The following is a 15,587-nucleotide window of genomic DNA, read 5'->3' on the forward strand; positions in this document are numbered from 1 at the left end:
AAAATGCATAAAATACCAAAAGGCATGGGTTTAACCAGCCACGTTCTTAGATACTATCTTTGAGGGGATCATCGTAGGGCCAAGCTCAGGTCAGGATACCCTCCTCTATAAAGAAGTCTAAATGGCGTGGACAAAAGCTCTCTACACTCCACACGCCTGTATGTAATCCGTAAAAAAACGGTACATTACGGTACGGATACGGACGTTTTCATACGTCCGTGTGAATGTAGCCTTAGGCTTAATTGGCAATCTCTCCGTAAGGAGAACTCTTACCTTCCAACCGTAGTCACAAGCCTCTCACCCAACCAAACCAGCTCCCTACACTGTGCTGAGGAGACACAATCAGGTGGAAACAGTGCTGTCTACAGCTGGGAGTCTGTTCCTTCTGGAATACATATACTGGATTGGTTTTAATCCCGCATCATGTCATAAGGCTTCCTGAAGGTCATGCTTGATGTCAGGGGAGCTGCCTTACAAGGTAGCTAAAAGAGGCGTGGTTATCCTTATCCCATCCTGGAAAACTTTACACATTTTCCGATAATAGTTCATCCTACTTACTTTTTTACGTTGTGCAGACCCTCTGTCCAGAGACAAGTCTAATAGAAGAGATTTATTGAAAAGTGGCCAACCCCTTTAACCCATTGCAGCCGCTGCCCTTTTTACATTCCTATTTCTTGCTCCTCACCTTCAGAAATGCAGAACTACATTTATTTTTGTATTAGGCTTGTTTTACTCATAACACATTGCACTTCGTCATAATTTAGTGCGCCATTTTCTTGTGTCTTTCACTGTGCAGTTCAGTTGACACCTCCCCTTGATACTTTGGGTTGGCTTAATGACAAAAAAATCCTAAAATTTATATAGGTTTTAATAGATTTTTTTAAAAATATTGTACACAAAAAATATCTTTGTTTCGTAGTACAGACGGTCCCCTACTTAAGGACAACCGACTTACAGACGACCCATAGTTACAGACAGACCCCTCTGACCTCTGGTGACCTCTCTGGATGTTACTATAGTCCCAGACTGCAATGATCAGCTGTAAGGTGTCTGTAATGAAGCTTTATTGATAATCCTTGGTCCCATTACAGCAAAAAATTTCAAACCCCAATTGTCACTGGGGCAAATTCAACTTAACAACAAACCTATGGACCCTATCTTGTACGTAACCCGGGGACTGCCTGTATTAGGATACCTATAACTGTTTCATACTTCAGTGTATGGTCCTGGGCAAGGTGCAAGTCTTCTAGCAGAATGATCTGAAGTTGGACTTGAACCCTAGGGGGTCTGATCACTAATGCAGTATATATCATAGTATCATAGTTTATAATGGTTGAAAAAAGACACTTGTCCATCAAGTTCGACCAAGGAAGGGAAGGGATTGGATGAGGAAGGGATTTAGGGGAAACAATTCTATATAACATAACCATCAATGTTATTTAGGTGTAACAAGGCATCTAGACCCTTCTTGAAGCTCTCCGCTGTCCCAGCTATGACCAGCGCCTGAGCTCGGCTATTCCACAGATTGACAGTTCTCATAGTAAGGAAGCCCTGTCGTCCCCGGTGATTAAACCTTGTTTTCTCCAGACGGAGACAGTGCCCCCTCGTCTTTTGATTTGATCTATTCTGGAACAACTTACCACCATATTTTTTGTATGGACCATTCATATATTTATATAAATTAATCATGTCCCCTCGTAGTCGTCTCTTTTCCAGACTAAATAAATCTAGTTGTTTTAATCTTTCCTCATAACTGAGACCCCCCATACCCCTTATCAGTTTTGTGGCTCTACGTTGAACCCTCTCCAGCTCCAGGGCATCCTTTTTATGGACCGGAGCCCAGAACTGGACAGCATATTCCAGGTGTGGCCGAACCAGTGCCTTGTACAGTGGTAATATTACATATTACAATATGCAGTAAATTGCTTTATCTGTCAGCCAGCACTGACTATGGGTCTGGCTGTGGTGTTCTTCTTATATTTATTATCCATGGTCTCCTTCCTGCTAACATCAACCTTTAAAATTATGCTAATGAGCCACAAATGCCAAGGGCTTGTTTTCAGAAACACTCCGTGCTGCAGATTCACAGACTGTTGCACTGTGCAGTAGCACTTCCTCCCTCCCACTATGTGCTCACTGCTGCTGAGATTACAGGAAATGCAGGGGGGGAGGGGAGATCCTAGACGTGCTGCTGCAGTGTAACAAAAGTTTTTAAAGGCAGTGCATGGAAGGCTTCTGTGACACACCCATAGCCCTTCGAGGACTTAAGCATAATTTTAAAAGACGATTTTATAAGGAAGGAGGCCATGGAAAACAAATAAAAAGATTACTACTGACCTGTTGCCTGGATCTATGAGTAAGGCTTCATGCACACAGGCTGGTGCAGAAGCGGTTGGGGGGGGGGGGGGTGAAATTTTGACAGTACTGTACAAAGCTGGAGACAGCCCTGCTGCTACTAACAACATAAAAAATACACAGGGATGATAACACAGATCTTAAGGACGCCTCCCTAATACTTTCTGCAGCTTTGCATAGTTAAACCAGCAGTAATTAGATTTTCTTCATAATCATGTAATTTATATAAGCTCCACCTCCAGGCATAGCTAAGATCTGAAGGTGCGGTCACACGTGGCGCATGCGGCGCAATGCATCACACAAACGTACGAGGCTCGTTCTGACCGACATAATACTACGTCACATGCCGGGTGCATGGAGAGGGCTCACGGGCTGAGCCCTCTCCATAGCCGGTAAGTCTTTGCTGCAACAACATACGTTTTCATTGCGCTTTGAAACGCATTACAACAGCGGAGATGAGGTGATTTGCCTAATTACATTACTATCAACATTTGCAGTGTAAACGCGACGTTAAGCTGCGTTTTGTAAACTCAAATGTTCACAGTAATGTAATTAGGCAAATCACCTCTCCTCAGCTGTTGTAATGCGTTTCGAAATGCAACCAAAACGCAACGTGTGAACGCGCCCTAAAGCTGGTGCCACACCTACCGCTATGTCTGCGATTGAAAACCCAAACAAAGCTGCACCCACCGGGGCGGGCCGCGGCCCAATCACATCGCGTTTCTATGGAAACGCCTGCGATCGAGAATGAGCCGCGGGTGTTTAGCGTTAATTTAATGCAAAACACCGGCGGCTTGTTCCCGATCGCAGGCGTTTCCACAGAAACGCTGATGCGCCGGGCCCGCCCCGGTGGGTGCAGCTTTGTCTGCGTTTGCAAATGCAGACAAATCGGTACGTGTGGCACCAGCCTAAGGGTCCGCTTAGTAATATATGCAGTAATGGGCTTGGTCTCCTCTAGGGTCCATACATGTAACCCATGGCATACTCCATGTTACGTCTATTCCAATCTTGTCTAAATTGCAGCTACAACTCCCAGCAGGATGCCTGAACACGCTAGGGGTCGTACAATAAGGATTATTCCCGTGTTTTTCAAGATATGCCGTCACATTAATATAAAACTACATCCCCCGTGGAATGCTGGGAATTGTAGTTCTGCTCTTGTAAAACTCATTCTTTACGCAGGCCACCTCCATCGGCGACAAAACTTCAACTCCCAGCATGCTCATGGTGAGCAGCATAGTAAGGTAGAGATAGAAGCGCGCTGGACTGTACCATACGAAGAAGAAAGGAGGGGGGTTCCAATAAACTCCACGAGCGCATACGATATTCAGTATGTACATAAATGCGTATCCCTCGTCCTAAATCCTGCAGAGCCGAATTCACACGGCGCACTTACCGCACAACTTTCCGTTTCACCGGACGTAAGAAATGGTAAGGTGCCGCCCACGACAAGCCAACAGCAGCTGCTCCGATAACTGACCAATGGCGTTGCAGATAAAATCAGTCTTAGCGCTTGTGTAGAGACAAACAGGGGATGTGATTGGTCCGGTAATAATGCGCGGGTTTTAAGAAAGTGACTGGACTTCGCGCTAACTGGTATAAGCTGAGGTAATAATCGCCTCTCATCGTCCTGGGATAGATTCGTAGAGAAGTATGAAGACTGACGTATTATATACACCAGTGCTGGCTGTGTATTTTATTTAGTATTTAGAAGAGACTTTCTTCCTTTCTATAAATCTGTGTGTCTGAAGAATTGGTATAGAACTGAGTAGTAAAGGGTCCACAGGTACAGGGATGGTATAAGAAATAAATGAAACAAGTATTTGCTTTCCAGGATGTCTGCATGGCCAATTCTGACACTGAATTCTCAGTCTGTGTTCACATGTAGCGTTTACATGGAGGATTGTAGAGCATCCAGACAAATTTTGGGGACAAAACCAAGTATAATATTGTCCTTAAAGGGGTTTTCCCACGAAATTGGATAGGGCCTAACTTTCTCTTCAGTGGTGGACTCAACGATGCGACCCTTACAGATCATGAGAATGGGGGTCCTATGTATTAGTGTAGGGAATCCCCGCTCTTCTTAGTCAGCTGGCTCATTAGGCTCCGCTCACTAAGAAGAGCTGGCTTCTGAACGGCTCCCTATTAAATATATAATAGGGAGCCGCAGGCCAGTCAGGCGTCCCGCACCACCACACTTTTAACCCAATATTATTGGGTGAAAGGGGGCTCGGTGAGCTGTTTAGGGGTGGAGTTTAGTGATCTCTTTGTGCCGGCTCGTTTGTGAACTACCCATCACTTCTATGTACCAGTGTTGGGCCCCTCGATACCCCTGGCCTCAATCACCCTCATATTGTGGCCTTCGTCCTCCATTTATGTGATTTTTCCCCCCATCCTCCATCCCCCTCATATTGTGGCCCCCTGTCCTCCATGCCCATCATAGTGTGGCTTTTTGTCTTCCACCCCATCATATTGTGGCCTCTTATTCTCCATCCTCCCTCATATTGTGGTTCTCTACGGTGTCCAGGTTAGGACCAGGAGCCGGGACATGCCAGGAGCGGCGGGTTAGTGCTGAAAATGCGGGACTGTCCCAGCAAATCTGGGATGATAGGTATCTATGCATTGCGCTTTGAAACACAATGTAATAGCCGAGAACATATTTGCCTAATTGCGTTTCAGTTAATATTTGCAATTCCAAAACACAATGGTAATATATGCATTAACATGACGTTGCGTTATGTAATGCTTTATAAAATCTCTGTGGCAAGGGCTCTTTCACACTGACGTGTTTCAAGTCTTGCTTTTCCATGGATTCCTCACCAAGCCAATGTTTTCTATGAGTGTTTTTATGTTGGCTTTTTTTTCCCCATGGATCCGTTGTCAGTGGAAAACATTTTGAAACCTGTCCGTTGTTTCACAGAAGGAAATAGAGGTCTATGGGTTAGTCTTTTTTCCACTGTTGAGGCTAGGAATCCCTGTGTTATGTTTTCTCACCAATATCAAACCATTTTTCTTTGCGGATGTGGAGACAAAACCCTAACGTTGCATTTTGTAAACCCAAATGTGAACGGATATGTAATTAGGCAAATGTCCTTTCGTCAGTTGTTGCATTGGGGCACATTTACTTACCCCGTCTCCGGTGTTCACAGAAAATGTTCAGACTCCAATGCACTGTGCCGCAATTCACTAAGATCGTGCACCCGAATTAATGAATGTGTCGCTTCCCCACTCAGGTCCGACAAAGTTCACCATCTTCTTCCTGGTGCATGTAAGTGCTTGGGCTTGCAACACAATCTCAGTCAGATCGTCCAATGACACGCCCCCTAAATTGTGTCACATGGAAGCAGCGCAGCTGTGCCAAAAAAAGGGTTGCGTGCGACAAAATCGCAACACACCTGCTACTTAAATACCTGTGCAAGCCATTTTTCCATTGAAGATAAAGCACAGTCTGAAAAATGTGTGGCGCAAAGCCTAAGTAAATGTGCCCCCTTGTGTTTCAACACCTAATGTAAACTTCACGTGTGAACTTAGTCTCAAAGTCTACATTGTAATGCAATGTACCATATTTTTCGGACTATAAGGCGCACAAAAAATCCTTAGATTTTCTCAGAAATCAAAGGTGTGCCTTATAGTCCAGTGCATCTTTATATATGAACCTTACTTACAGACAACAGCTGCCTTGAACTGTGCAGAGGTCTGCCACCTGCTGGTCATTCATCCTTATTATCAGGTGCGCCTTATAGTCCGGTTCGCCTTATATATGAACCTAGATGTTTTAGCAGGCATTTATTGATGGTGCGCCTTATAATCCGGTGCGCCTTATAGTCCAAAAAATACTGTAAACAAATTTGCTTGCAGAAAGAACTTATATGATATTCACAGGAAAAGCTGTTGGTCATTGTGGAGACCATAAGAAGGGCCCAACCTGGTTCAAGTAGCAGGTGCAGTATTTAAGCTAGGCCAATACCTCGCCTTGGTACTTGGCCCATTCATTCAGATTGTACCAAGACTTTATGATTTAGGTGGCACTCCACAAATACTTACTCTAATAAATTATACCCTCTGACTGTGCACAGCCTAAGCTGAAAACCAAACTAAAAGAATCGGAAAATGAAAAAAAGCTGTTAGTATTCTGACAACCTATATATTTATTTAATATTGTATATAGTATCCACGCATTGTCTAAACTATGTAGTGTGTACACCTGGCAGCAAATCATATCTGAATGATATGGTTATACATCATTTGCCTTATGTTACAAGAGAAATATACATAAAAACCATAGGGTATTTAATGTACAGGCAGTCCCCGGGCTACATACAAGATGGGGTCTGGAGGTTTGTTCTTAAGTTGAATTTGTATGCAAGTCAAAACTATATTTATAATTGAAGTTCTAGACAAATTTTTTTTTTTGGCCCAGTGACAATTGGAGTTTAAAAATTTTTGTTGTAATGGGACCAAGAATTGTCAGCAAAGCTTCATTACAGGCACCTTACAGCTGATCATTGCAGCCTGGGAAACACATATCGTCTACTATCGCCGGTTCATCGACGATATTTTTATAATTGTAAAAGGCACTACAGAAGAAGCACAAACTTTTGTTGATAGCCTGAACAACAACAACTGGGGCATAAATTTTATGGCCAATATAGATCAAAGTAAAATGGTCTTTTTAGACCTAGAGATAACCTATCAGTCGGAAAAAATTGTGACAAAAAACCATTTTAAGAAAGTCGCCAGTAATGGGTATCTAGACTACAATAGTGCCCATTACAAAAAATGGCTCAATAACGTACCTTTTAGTCAGTTCTCTAGAGTGCGGAAGAACTGCACTCTCGACAAGGACTACAAATCACAAGCAGAAATCATAAAGAAAAAATTCACTGAAAAACACTTCCCCAAAAAATTAATCAGAAAAGCATATCAGCAAAATTTGGAGAAAAAGAATAGATCCAAAACTAAACAAAAACCAAACGAAGAACCAAACACATTCATTTATAACTTTATCACCACCTTTGATAAAGGACACACAGCCATCAGAGGTATTCTACAGAAACACTGGCATATACTTTTACAAGACCCAGTATTAAAAAAAGAATTACCCTCGATACCTAAAGTTACATTTCGCAAAGCAAGATCAATAAAAAATATTCTAGCACCGAGTAAAATTCAAACAATCAGAAAAGAAAGTGCAGCAAATAACTCAGGCAAAACACCGGGCTCATTTAAATGCTTCAAAAAGAAATGCCTCTGTTGCAATATAAAAGAACACAAAAAATGTGTCTTTAAATCCACCAGCACAGGGGAAATATTTAACTGCAAACACCACATAACGTGTGATTCTACATTTGTGGTGTACTTGATCAATTGCACTTGTGGCATGCAATACGTTGGGCGCACCTCGCAGTCTCTCCGCATGAGAGTAAATGGACATCGTTTCAAAACAAAAACAGGGTTTCTCCAACAAAGTCTCTCAAGACATTTGACCATATCACACAAAAAATGTTTCCATGACATCAAAATCATGGGCATCGAACAGATTCCAGAAAGCATAACAAATAGACAGGAACAACTAAATAAACGTGAATCCTTCTGGATTTATAAACTTAAGAGCCTTCAGCCTGATGGTTTAAACGAAGTAATAGAATTCGTTTAATAGCGAGAAGACTTTTCATACATACCTCATAATAGAGCAATGTGATAATCCCCCACTGTTATCAAGAGCCTACAAGAGCCCGATACAGCTAGGTAGACATGGAATTACGTAAGACCAACAACCTCCGGCAGTTGCCTAGTTACCGCAAACAAATCGCCGAGCACACGAACGCATGTCACTCCAATACCACATGACCACTACTCCAAAAATAAAAACAAATAAAAACATTTCATCAATTAACATAATTTTATAGACTTCATGTATTTTAATGTGCATTTCTATGTCTTTTTATATATTTATACATTTATGCTTATCTTAGAAATTGTGCGTGTTGGCTCGTGATGTCATTTCCGCTAAACGTCACTCTGACATCAGCCATCATTTATTGTATATATATCTGGATGCAAACACATCCAAAAATAGATGTATTTTACACCTGAGGAAGGTCCCAGATCGGGACCGAAACGCGTAGTGTTCTAATAAAATACGTTTTTAAAGTACTCACTGTGAGTTTACGAGTGACTTCTGGCAAAGCAGCGCCGTGACAAACGAGATTCTCCATTCCACGTGCATCATCTAAGCCTGGGACTAGTAACATCCAGAGAACTTCTCCAGAGGTCACAGGGGGCATTGGGGTCCGTCTGTAACTATGGGTTGTCTGTAAGTCTGGTGTCCTTAAGTAGGGGACTGCTTGTACTATAATAATAATCTTTAACTGTATAGCATATTCATATTTCCTAGTGCTATACAAATCATAGGGGACATCTAAAAATAAAATAATGTTACAAACAGTCATATGGAACAATAGGAACTAGGGCCCTCCTCACAAGAGCTTATAGTCTATGAGGATGAGGAGGTGACACAAGAGCTTACAGTCTATGAGGATGAGGGGGTGACACACAAGCTTACAGTAGATGAGGATGAGGGGGGACACCAGAGCTTACAGTCTATGAGGATGAGGGGGGGACACCAGAGCTTACAGTCTATGAGGATGAGGGGGGGACACCAGAGCTTACAGTCTATGAGGATGAGGAGGTGACACAAGACCTTAGTCTGAGGATGAGGGGGGGGGGGGGACACACGATCTTACAGTCTATGAGAATGAGGGGGACACGAGCTTACAGTCTATGAGGATGAGGTGTAACACAAGAGCTTACAGTCTATGAGGATGAGGGGGTGACACAAGAGCTGACATTCAATGAGGATGATGGGGTGACACAAGAGCTTGCAGTCTATGAGGATGAGGGAGTGACACAAGAGCTTCCAGTCTATGAGGATGAGGGGGTGACACAAGAGCTTACAGTCTATAAGGATGAAGAGGGTGACACAAGAGCTTCCAGTCTATGAGGATGAAGAGGGTGACACAAGAGCTTACAGTCTATGAGGATGAGGGGGTGACACAAGACCTTAGTCTGAGGATGAGGGGGGGACACACGATCTTACAGTCTATGAGGATGAGGGGGACACAAGCTTACAGTCTATGAGGATGAGGGGGTGACAGCAGAGCTTACAGTCTATGAGGATGAGGGGGTGACACAAGAGCTGACATTCAATGAGGATGACGGGGTGACACAAGAGCTTGCAGTCTATGATGATGAGGGAGTGACACAAGAGCTTCCAGTCTATGAGGATGAGGGGGTGACACAAGAGCTTCCAGTCTATAAGGATGAAGAGGGTGACACAAGAGCTTACAGTCTATGAGGATGACGGGGTGACACAAGAGCTTCCAGTCTATGAGGATGAAGAGGGTGACACAAGAGCTTCCAGTCTATGAGGATGACGGGGTGACACAAGAGCTTCCAGTCTATGAGGATGAAGAGGGTGACACAAGAGCTTCCAGTCTATGAGGGGGTGACACAAGAGCTTCCAGTCTATGAGGATGAAGAGGGTGACACAAGAGCTTCCAGTCTATGAGGATGAAGAGGGTGACACAAGAGCTTACAGTCTATGAGGGGGTGACACAAGAGCTTCCAGTCTATGAGGATGAGGGGGTGACACAAGAGCTTCCAGTCTATGAGGATGAAGAGGGTGACACAAGAGCTTCCAGTCTATGAGGGGGTGACACAAGAGCTGACAGTCTATGAGGATGAGGGGATGATACAAGAGCTGATATAATGGTCCAGCCATTCTTCAAGGGAACTGGATAAAATAATTTAATAAATATTCTGCTGCTTGAAACAGCCATCATCTTATATACAAAGTGCAGAGAATCCTGGAGCATGGGATATATTGGGTGCTGTATACCAGACAACCTATATATTTATTTAAAATATTGTATATAGTATCTACATCGCGTGTCTAAACTATGTAGTGTGTACACCTGGCATCAAATCATATCTGAATGATATGGTTATACATCATTTGCCTTATGTTACAAGAGAAATATACATAAAAACCACAGGTTATTTAATGTACTATAATAATCTTTAACTGTATGGCATATGCATAATTCTTAGTGCTCTACAAATCATAGGGGACATATAAAAATAAAAAAATATGTTTCAAACAGTCATATGGAACAATAGGAAGTAGGGCTCTGATGAAAAGAGCTTACAGTCTATGAGGATGAGGGGGTGACCTAAGATCTTGCAGTCTGAGGATGAGGGGGTGTTACAAGAGCTGATATAATGGCCCATCCCTTCTTTAAGGGAACTGAATAAAATAATTTAATAAATATTCTGCTGCTTGAAGCAGCCATCATCTTGAATACAAAGTGCAGAGAAGCCTGGAGCATGGGATATATCTGGTGTTTGCTGTATATAGAGATAGAGACATGTTGCCTATCAGACACTTCATAAATAATGTATAAATGAAAAGCAAGAAGTATGAATGTAAATAAAAATAGCTTACATACACACGGACTATGATTAGGGAGATGGGTCGGCAGAAGAGAACTGCCAAATTTGATGGTAAACAGCCTAAAGTGATGGCTTAACTGGCTCCTCTTAACTCCTGGACTGCCCACTGATAAAAGTCGTAATCAGTGGGCACTGGTCCAGAGTCTGCAGTAATGTCTTTTTACTTTGCTACAGTTTTCTTCAGCTCCTGTACTAATCACGGAAGCAGGACCGTTCAGAGGCAGCCGTAGACACTTGGGAGAAGCGGTATATTAATACTTCCTTCTCCAATCCTCACAGCACCGCGCTTGAAGCAGTGCGATGCAGAGAGGTGGAAAGCCGGGCCTGTAGGGGTTACTCAGATAGGCTCGGTGTGATCAGACCCAATCCAGCTCTGATTGAACATCTGCCCCCACAAGGGGTCATTTCCCCTATAACTGGGGCTCTTGGTTACAAAAAAAATAGTGAGGATATATTTGGCAGTAAAATTACTAAAAGGGTATATTCACGCAGCGATATGCCCGGGAGCTGGAGAGAAGGTGGCCCCTCCATAGAAAACAGCGGCGCACGGCCGCACACAGAGAGAAAGTTAGAGCATGCTGTGCTGCCACCATTGCCGTCTGTAGGGGCGTCTAAGGGGCCGCAAATTTGTGGCCGCATATACATTTGTGCCTACGCCATAGAGAAAGCTCCCCTGAGTTATTCCTACTCCCGTGTTTCTATGTTCCTGTTCCCGTGCTCCTCTCGTGTTTCTGTGTCCCTGTATGTTCCAGTCCGTCCTTGTGTTCCCGTTCCCATCTGCCTGGACCTCCCGTTGCTGATCCCGGATTGGACTTGACCTTGCATCTCTGCCGCCTGCCCTGACCCTGTGCCTGAACCTGACCACGAGACTGTCTTCTGCTAAGGTACCTTGACTTCGGTTGTCACCGCGGGCTAGTCGCACCTGTGGAACGACCCGGTGGTACCCCGCCACAGCAAGACCATCCCTCTTTGCAGCGGGCTCTGGTGAAGTCCCAGGTGTCGGCTAGTACCACCTCCCGTGGTGGTCCAGAGGATCCACTGATCCCGAATCCTGACAGCCAGCTATGTAATTTTTTGAAATATATGTATTTTTATACACTAATCTTGCCACCGTTCACATGCATCATTAGATTATCACAATGTACTTTAAATATTATGAATTTGTATATGCACATGCACTTTATATATAATTATGTATTGGTGTATATGGACTTAATATATCTTTTGGGTAATAGCTTATATTTATTGTATCTGTTTGCACTTTGAACTTTGTTTATATTGGTCAGTGTCGATCACGTGACCTCCTCCATTTTGTGTTTATATCTGTACAAAATCATTGACATTCAGCTTGAGCTCACTGTTGGGAGCCAAAACGTTGCTCTTTCACATGGAATAAATCCACAAAGGTATTTTTACTTTGACTCATGGTGTGCTCGTTTTTTAATTTTTTTTCTACTGTGTCTTTGTATCTCTCATACCTATCTACTTTATATTTAAGCATCTATAAATATGTCATCTTTCATATTTATTTTCTATCATCAATCTAACCATCATCTGTCTATCTGCTATACAATTCTAGTCCCATATTACAGATACTTGCCATATTACTGTTTGTAAAATAAAAAGTGTTATTATTTTACAGGGCTAAAGGAGCCTCTTACAGAATGTGCATGTTCATATAATAGCTTTATATTGGGGCCCCACTTTTCGTTTTGCCCGGGGCCCCACTTTTTCTAAAACCGGCTCTTATCAAGGCGCATTCTTAGAAGTAGAGATCATAGCAAATTGAGCTATCTGTGCCGTCTTATAGTATAATGCGAAGTTGGGGAGTGATAATCCAGAAACACTATTGTGTTCTAACATGGTGGCCAACGCTACGCGAAGGCATTTGTTTTTCCATAAGAATTTGGAAATGTGGAAGTGGATAAATTTAAACGTGTTCATGGGATTGTGTATAGGTAAGGACCTAAAAAGATATAGGAAATGAGGGAGTGATACCATTTTAATGGTATGCAGCCTGCCTAGCCAGGACAAAGAAGGCTTGGACCACTTGGTGAAGTCTGTTATTAATTGCTGTAATAATGGGCTATAGTTCCACTGGAACAGCATGGATTTATGTGGTCTCAAACGTCCTTCAAGATAGCTAATATAATGCCACAGCAACAGCCTCCGATGAAGTTTAAAAAAGGCTAAGTTGAAAAAAGCCACAACATTTCGATTCACCATGAATGCTTGACAAAGATTAATGGTGAATCAAAATGTTGCTGCTTTTTTTTCATGCCCATGTGAATAAAGGCGTACCGCCTTCTTTAAACTCAATTGGATGCTGTGGCTTTTCCTTGTTTTGTGAGTATTTGAAACCCAAGAGATGAGAGCGGCCATTGTATGAGGCGGAGATGAGAGGCCATGTTACAGGTGCTGCAGCGACCCATATCTCTGATCGCGGGCTCACCTGTGCCTGTGCCCCAGCTCCCCGCAGTCCATACTCACCCATCCTCGTTCCTGCCTCTGGTCCGGCAGTTGTGTGCGTGTCCCCGTCTCCTAGGGCACGCTTGCTGGCTTCAGAAGATTTAAAGGGCCAGCGCACCGTTAATTGGCGCTGGACACTTCACAAAATCTTTTATATTCCAGCCTCTCCCAGCACACACACCCTGCAGGATCTCCATGCCTAGTGCCATTGTAAAAGCTTGTTCCCTGATGCCTTGCGTTCTTAGTGGGATTTTGTGTCCCCTGTTCCGTATCTGACTTTGATCCTGTTCCGGCTACCCTGACCTGTTGCTTCGTATCCGACTCCGATTCCGTGCTACCCGTCCTGACCTCCTGCCTGTCCCCGTCTACGATCCTGCTCTGTGTACCGCGACTTGGCTGCCACCACGGACAAAATCTGACCTGTGGAATGACCTTTTGGTACCACGCTGCAATAAGTCCAACCCGCGTTGCGGCAGTCTGTTAAAAAGTGGGTGCCATTTAGATTCCGTTCCCAGGTGTCGGCTTACGTCATCGTCCGTGGTGGTCTAATGGGTCAACTACCCCTGGAGCCTGACAGACGGCCATGGACCCCACCAAGGTTCCACCACCTAAACTGGCTGATCTTACCACCTTTTGTGGTCCAGCAGTCCCAGCAGATTGCCACACAAGGTGAACAGCTCGGAGAAGTCACCACCATGGGGCAGCAGCAGATGGCTACTCAGCAACAGTGCCAGATTCCTGCGACTTCTCCTGCTACTCCAGTTTGCCTGCCTGCCGCTGAACCTAGGCTGAGACTTTCCATGCCTTCAAAGTATGATCGGGGACCCCAAGTTGTGCAGGGGCTTTATCTCCCAGTGCTCTCTACACATTGAGCTTATGCCAACTCAATTCCTTCACGGAACGGTCTAAGGTGGCATTCATCATCAACCTCCTCTCCGGGACAGAAAAGACCCGGTTACAGCTGGCATCTCCTCCTTCTTTGCTGAGTTCCGGTCTGTCTTTGAGAAACCTGCATGGGCGGCTTCATTTGAAACTGCACTGCTGAACATGCGTCAAGGGGACTCATCTGTTGGTGACTATGTGGTTCGGTTCCGTACTCTGGCCTCTGAGCTGTCCTAGAACGATGCAGCCTTGACTGCGACCTTTAAAAAGGGATTTTCATGACAAGTTAAAGATGCTCTGTCTGCACGTGACCTGCCATCTACTTTGAGTGATCTCATCTCTATGGCCACCCGGATTGATATCCGATTTATGGATCGCTCTGAGGAGCAACGTCTCGAAGTCTGGGCTCGACGTTTGCCTCACTTAGCTCCTGCCTTCCAAAGACCACTTCGGTCACCTGCCGGAGCAACCGATGCAGGTAAACAGAGCTCAGCTTTCTTCCTAGGAACGTTCCAGGCGATGTCAGGAGAACCTCTGGCACAGGTAGCTAGTTTCAGGTTTCTGCCTTCTTGGCCTCCGGTTCTGCAGGAAACATTGTGGATGCTGCTCTGCTCTCCCAGCATCACTTTCCTGTGGTCCGCCTCGAAAAGCCTTTGGTCATCTCGAACTGTGGCCAAATCCGGTCCAGTACCACACTGAGCCTCTGTTCCTGCAAGTCGGAACACTACATAAAGAGAGACTGTCTTTCTAGCTGGGTCAACGTCTTCCCTCCTGTTGGGTCGACGTCTTCCCTCCTGTTGGGTCTTTCATGGTTGCAACTCCACGCACCTGTGCTTAACTGGAAGACTGGGGAGATTCTACGTTGGGGATCTAATTGCCAGCCTCACTGCATGGTGGTACCTCATCCAGTACCTGTCATGGACTCTTCTATGGTCTTCAAGCCTCTGGAGTGCCTCCCAGCTTTCTATCAAGACTTTGCAGACATCTTTTCGAAGAAGCAAGCCGAGACAAGCCACCACACCTTTTGCCAGGTAGGTCCCCTCCTCAGCGTCGGGTGTACCCATCCTCTGTGCCCAAAACCGCAGCAATGTCGAACTACATTAAAGAGAACCTGCAAAGGAGGTTCATAGGCCCATATCCCGGGTCACAGGCACACCCGTGTGCCCTCCTGTGACCCCGGAGCCTGCCTGTATGAGAACTCACCTCTCCTGGCTCCAGTGGTGGTCTCCCCGGCTCCCGCGATCCGGCTCGCAAAGATTAAAAGGGCCAGTGCACAGATAATTGGCGCTGTCTGGCCCTCTTTCCTGATAAATTCCCAGCCCCTTCCTGTGTCCCCTGCCAGATCTTTGTGCTCCTATGTGCCTAAG

General features: G+C 44.5%; 1 protein-coding gene across 7 annotated transcripts in view; it reads right to left on the reverse strand.

Annotated features, from left to right (window-relative positions):
• Positions 1-5,607, reverse strand: part of DSN1 (DSN1 component of MIS12 kinetochore complex) — a 31,138-nt gene extending 25,531 nt beyond the window's left edge. For 3 of the 7 annotated variants that reach the window (XM_072149432.1, XM_072149431.1, XM_072149437.1), the window contains exon 1: positions 3,323-3,406. In XM_072149432.1, the coding sequence (XP_072005533.1) occupies positions 3,323-3,338 (16 nt within the window). In that variant the 5' untranslated portion in view covers positions 3,339-3,406. Of the gene's footprint in view, positions 1-3,322; positions 3,497-3,627; positions 3,897-5,484 lie in introns of those variants that run through there. The other 4 variants (XM_072149436.1, XM_072149433.1, XM_072149434.1 and 1 more) reach the window with 4 other exon arrangements.
• Between the last annotated feature and the right edge of the window lie 9,980 nt (positions 5,608-15,587).

This window comes from Engystomops pustulosus, chromosome 4 (genome assembly GCF_040894005.1).
Source record: "Engystomops pustulosus chromosome 4, aEngPut4.maternal, whole genome shotgun sequence".
Classification (NCBI taxonomy): domain Eukaryota; kingdom Metazoa; phylum Chordata; class Amphibia; order Anura; family Leptodactylidae; genus Engystomops; species Engystomops pustulosus.